Below are 6,066 nucleotides of genomic sequence, written 5' to 3'. Positions count from 1 at the left end.
ATCCAAACCCAGTGGGCATGCTCTCACCACACACCCCTACACACACACACACACACACACACACACACACGGGTACTTGCTTCCCACCTGCCTAAAATGATATTTAAAAAATCAAATCATTCCCCACAGACAGCCTGGAATTAAGCCACACAAAAAAAATACCAATAGCTGTTGCCTTCTAAAGTTTCTGTTACGCAGGAAGCTGACAGAACAATCGCTCTGATGACCTTTCCACCAGGCATTTACATATGCTCTCATCTAACGCGCCCTCAAAGCAGCCCAGGAGTCCTTGTGGAGGAGGAGCTAAGGCACAGAGAGCTCACTGGAGAGGACCCTGGCGTGCCCACCCAGCCTCATCCTCACGTCTTCCTTCCCAACAGCGTCAGGGGGTCAGGTTTCCACGCCACCCCCATTCGGCCCAGGAGGTGGCGCTGGAGGCGATGGACAATGGTTGAACTCTAGACAGATTTTGAAGACAACCAAAGAATACGTGAGGGACTGCCTACGAGAGAAAGGAGTTAAGGATGAGACTGGGCATGGAAGTACTGGGGACCCTGGAGGGCTTCATACAAATGCAAAAGTATATGTTTTCACATTGGGAAACATTAAATTCCAAATAACTTAATTTAATCTTTCAGAAGAAGAAATGTTAGTTCCCTGTTTCATGGCGGCCTCTATGTACTGTCGTGCCCGGAGGCCCTCTTTGGCTGGAGAATGTTTTCCTCTCTGACAGGCTTCTTTACACAATTTCTTCTAGTTATTAGCGTGTGCACACTCGGGATATAAACTGATCTCAAGGGAAGAATGTTGCCAAAACAACATGAGGTTCCTTCCCCAACTAAACATAAATCATTCCTTGATCCAATGGCGTACCTTACGTCAATGATCAAGGGCCCGCTGTCCCCTCTCCTGGCTCCAATGTGACACACTCCTCCCTCTCCACAGCTCACAGCAGGCCGGGAAGACCGGGGGTCTTCACTCTGCTCCCCTGGCTCCCCTAGGATGGACGGCTGTGGCTGGAAAGAAATGGAGGTTGCTCTGGTCAATTTCGATAACTCAGACGAAATCCAAGAACAGCCAAGCTACCCCACAGACTACAGCCCCGCCAGCCCGAAAGGCCGGCCTGGGAGCAGCCCCTTCTCCAACTGGAGGCTCCTCATCAGTGACAGCACCAGCCACGAGACGGCCTTCGCCAAGTTCCCAGGAGACTACGTCGATCCCCCAGAGCCCGAGCCAGCAGTCATGAATGAAGGGAACCAGCGGGTGATCATCAACATCGCTGGGCTGAGGTTCGAGACCCAGCTCCGAACCCTCAATCAGTTCCCAGAGACCCTCCTGGGAGACCGGGAGAAAAGGATGCAGTTCTTTGACTCCATGAGAAATGAGTATTTCTTTGACAGGAACCGACCCAGTTTTGATGGAATCCTGTATTATTACCAATCTGGTGGGAAAATCCGGCGCCCAGCCAATGTCCCTATCGACATTTTCGCTGATGAGATTGCCTTCTATGAGCTGGGCAGCGAGGCCATGGACGAGTTCCGGGAGGATGAAGGTTTCATCAAAGAACCTGAAACGCTGCTCCCCACCAATGACTTCCACCGGCAGTTCTGGCTCCTCTTTGAGTACCCCGAGAGCTCCAGCGCTGCCCGTGGCGTGGCCATGGTCTCCGTGCTGGTTGTGATCATCTCCATCAGCATCTTCTGCCTGGAGACACTACCCGAGTTCCGAGAGGACAGGGAGCTGAAGGTGGTGAGAGACCCCAGCCTTAACGTCAACAAGACGGTCCTCTCCCCCACCATCTTCACTGACCCTTTCTTCATGGTGGAGTCCACCTGCATTGTGTGGTTCACCTTCGAACTGGTGCTCCGGTTCGTGGTCTGCCCCAGCAAGACTGGCTTCTTCAGGAACATCATGAACATCATCGATATCATCTCCATCATCCCCTACTTTGCAACAGTCATCACAGAGCTCGTCCAGGAGACGGAACCAACTGCCCAGCAGAACATGTCCCTGGCCATCCTGAGGGTCATCCGGCTGGTGCGGGTCTTCCGAATCTTCAAGCTCTCCCGCCACTCCAAGGGGCTGCAGATCCTGGGACAGACGCTGAAGGCTTCCATGCAGGAGCTGGGGCTGCTCATCTTCTTCCTCTTTATCGGGGTCATCCTCTTCTCCAGCGCCGTCTACTTTGCCGAGGTAGACGAGCCAGAGTCCCATTTCTCTAGCATCCCTGATGGCTTCTGGTGGGCAGTGGTCACCATGACAACGGTGGGCTATGGAGACATGTGCCCGACCACCGCAGGGGGGAAAATCGTGGGCATTCTCTGTGCCATCGCTGGGGTCCTCACCATTGCGCTCCCTGTGCCCGTCATCGTCTCCAACTTCAACTACTTCTACCACCGGGAGACTGAAAAAGAAGAGAAGCGACACATTCCAAGAGAAATCCACAAAATCCTCAACAGTGTGGATTCAAGAATGGGCAGCACAGACTCTCTCAGTAAGACCAATGGCGGCTGCTCTGCCGAGAAGCCGAAGAAGTGACCTGTCCAGGGCCCCTGGCGCCCGTGTCTCCGTCTGTCTCCCTTCTCCCGTCGCGCCCTCCCCCCATGCCCCTGCCTCTTCCTCTGTTTTTCCAAAGACTAAAATGTATCTTTTGTGACCAACAGGCCATCTTTAACTGCAAACTGTTTTCATAAACTCATTCTGTTGCATTTTTTTTTATTTGTTTGTTAATCCTCACCTGAGGATATTCTTTCCCTTGATTTCGAGAGAAAGTGAAAGGAAGGGAGGGAGGGGGAAAGGGAGAGAGACATAGATTGGTTGCCTCCACATGCACCCCGATCTGGGCTGGGGATTGAACTTCCAACCCAGGTACGTACGCGTGAACGGGAATCGAACTTGTAACTTCAGTGTGCTGGCCAACGCTCTAACCACTGAACCATGGCCAAGGCTGCTGCTGCATTTTCTGAGCTGTTTGTTCTCAATCAACCACAGGAAGATTTCATTCTCCTTTCTGGTGAGGGGGTAGTTTAGATCCTGCTTCCCACCTGTGGTTCCCAAGACCAGCAGTATTGGCATCACGTGGGAGCCAGGCGCTGCAGCATGCAGGCCCCGCCCAGACCTGCTGACCCCGAGTCTGCATTCCAGCGAGATCCCGGGGACTCGTTTCCACAGAACGATGAAGAAGCTCTGGCCTTGCTCTTCCTGGAGGAAGCAGGTGGAAAGGCCAGGGACTGCTATGAGCCGTAAGAGCTCAGGGTGGTTGAACAATATCACCTTACCCCTGGTGGCATTGCACACATTTTCCCAAGTTCTTTCCCTACATGATCACACTGCATCTCAAAGTAACTAGGAGAACAGATCCGATGGTTATTCTCACAATACTTACATAGATAACAACCTAGGGGACAGCCACTTAACTAAGGTACCAGAAACAGTGACACAGTCAATTCTGGGACCCAAATGTCCTCCCTAGTAGTCTAGTGCTCTTCCCACTGATGGCTGTGATGGAACTGGGGGAGGGGAGGGGGGCTGAGGGCTCCGTCTTTCAGAGGATTCGGACAGCACAGCTCTCTGCCCTGGGGGTCCCCATGTCCCCGCCAGCCTGGGAAGGCAGTGCCCCTGGCCCCTGGCTCCTCAGGTCCCTGTCCGAGCAGTGGACAAGCAGAAACCCCCAGTGCCTATCACTGGTGCGCCTCCGTGAATGTGCGCACAGACCAGAGCCCCTGAGTGAGGGTCCTTGGGGGAAATGGTCATGTCCGTCTGCCTTGGATTCAGCTCCCTTTGAGTCATCAGGAATTGACTTTGGGGGCAGCTGGGACAAGAGCAGCAGGGTGCTAAGGCACGTGCCCAGAGGCCAGGACCCCCAAGGGGGGTGGTTGGGACAGGCCACCTAAGGAACTGACCTCTGGAGAGGATCCCACTCGGCCCAGCCAGCCCCCAGGTGAGGGAATGGAGTTGGAAATCCCAGAAGTCGGGGAAGGAGTCTCCACTCTCTCTCTCCCCATCCACCCCCTGCTCTCCTCGGGCCCAACGCTCAACATCTGGCCAAACCTCAGGTGACAATGGCCCCAGGCCACAGGTCACTGCGCAGCTCCACCCCACACAATCTGGGGACTCCCAGCGGCACACAACCTGCCAGACAGTGCTGCGGCCGCCGTGCCACCGCGCGGTGCCCAGGAGGCAGCCTGCGTCTGCAGGCGGCGGCCAGGGGGGAGGCTGAGAAGCAGGTTCTGCACCCCCCACGCCCCTGTTGCCAGTGGGGCAGGGGCCCGGTCCCTGTGAGCCAGCACTGAGTCAGCAACCCCAGGAGACAGGCTGCGGGCCCCTCTCGCCATCTGTCCCCCAGCCTCTGTTCGCAGGGAGACCTGATGTCTGCAGGGAGCACCCAAGGTGACTCGCTGACAGGAAAGGAGAGACGCGGGGCAGACAGGACAGGGCTGCCGAGGGGGTCAAGTGCAAAACACAGAAGGAAAAGTATTCCCAGTGCTGTCACGGAGGGAGACTTGTCGGCAGCCAGACTCAGAGAACCCCACCTTCTAGAGAGCAGAGCAGGGCCCAGGGCAACGCCTTTCAGCCAGTTCACACTTTACAGCCACTGAAGAGGGACACAGGAAGAACAAAAGGCTCTCTTTTCATTTTCATAGTAAAAATATGTAAATAATACAAGAGAAATGACAGGGCGCTACAGCCTGCACCGGGCTTCCACGTCTGTTTCCCACCATGTCAGGCTCCTGTCTTCGCAAAGAACTGCGCACAGCAAAACTACTAACGAGGGTGTTTTAGTCATCATTTTCTTTTTTAAAATGATTTGTAAACCATAAAGCATTTCAAAAACTTAAGGATCTTTTTTATTTTTTATTTTTTTCTTAATGGAAAGCTATCCAGACTTGGAATTTAATGACCTAGCTGAGTTTTTCCTAATTATATGACTTTGGTCCAAGTGAGCCTCAGTTTTCTTAATGGAGATCACAAATGCCTATGTCACAGCGGTAGCCTCTCCACCCTGCCCCACGCGAGGGGCAGTCCTCAGGTCTTCCCCACTGCCCTCCCTTCACCAACCTGGCCAGTGGGACTCCACAGGCTGCCAAAGTGGCTGCTGGGGTCCTGCTCTCTGTTAGAGACAAGCCCCTTATGACTTCCTGCTTCCCCGATTCTGATAGCTGTACTCACCCTCTTTGAGCTTACTTCCAAATCCAAAACGTGGGCAGGACTCCAGCGCCTCGCCAGGCTGCTGGGGTGCTCAGGGGCGTGCTGCTGAGAGTGGTTGTGGCTGTAAACGCACACGCACTGAAGGACCTGTTATTCTTTCAAAGCTGCGTTATTAAGCCCCAGTAAGCATGGAACTTGCCTTTACAGCCCAAGTCCGATCTCAGTCTGGTTCACAGACAGAAACAGAACCAGCTGGCCTGGGGCCGGGGCAGCAGTAGGGCTGGGGATCACTCGACACACTGCCCCCCCCCCCCGAGGCGCCCTCTTCCTGCTGTTTCGTTTCACCTAAAACAGCCACTGCGAGGAAGTACTGCTTCCATTCACAGACAAGGAAACTGACGCTTCCAGAAGTTAAATAAGTTCTCCCTAACTGGGGGAATTTTCACAGGCACCCCTAAATCAAGGCAGTGCGGGATCAAGATGATCAGACATCGATAGTACCCCGGCTGTCACCCTCAATCGGTCTGCACCCACGTGGGACAGCAGCATTCCCGGGCTCCAGGACAGCAGAGAGGCTGAGGGTGAGCCCCGCCTCCCTGCACCGGCCCCTCCTGGTCCACACCTGTGCCGAGGCCACCAAGGAGCTGTCACTCGTCTGAGAAGAAGGCTCCTCGGGACCCCTGAGACAGCCTCCCAGCACAGAGCTGCCCGCACCCTGTGGCCCGAAGTGGCTGCCACCCAGAGCTGCCCACACACAGGCTCCCTGCCCTACACTCCCGGCTTGGTCAGCAGCTCGTGTCCTGACGGCACTGCCCAGCCCTCACTCTGTTCTGGGCACAGTCCCCTCCCCACGACGTGCTCAGACACTCTGCGAGGACACACGAGCTGGTGCAGGAACGTATTAGGCAGGACGCTGTT

General features: G+C 54.9%; 1 protein-coding gene across 1 annotated transcript; it reads left to right on the top strand.

Annotated features, from left to right (window-relative positions):
* Positions 1-698: 698 nt before the first annotated feature.
* KCNA10 (potassium voltage-gated channel subfamily A member 10) lies at positions 699-2,562 on the top strand. The gene has a single exon (XM_036273192.1). It carries the CDS (start codon positions 1,003-1,005, stop codon positions 2,536-2,538), a length of 1,536 nt encoding a protein of 511 aa, XP_036129085.1. The 5' UTR covers positions 699-1,002; the 3' UTR covers positions 2,539-2,562.
* Positions 2,563-6,066: the final 3,504 nt, after the last annotated feature.

Source organism: Molossus molossus, unplaced genomic scaffold (genome assembly GCF_014108415.1).
Source record: "Molossus molossus isolate mMolMol1 unplaced genomic scaffold, mMolMol1.p scaffold_m16_p_20, whole genome shotgun sequence".
NCBI classification, from domain to species: Eukaryota; Metazoa; Chordata; class Mammalia; order Chiroptera; family Molossidae; genus Molossus; species Molossus molossus.
This window is presented reverse-complemented; position numbering and strand designations above follow the sequence as displayed.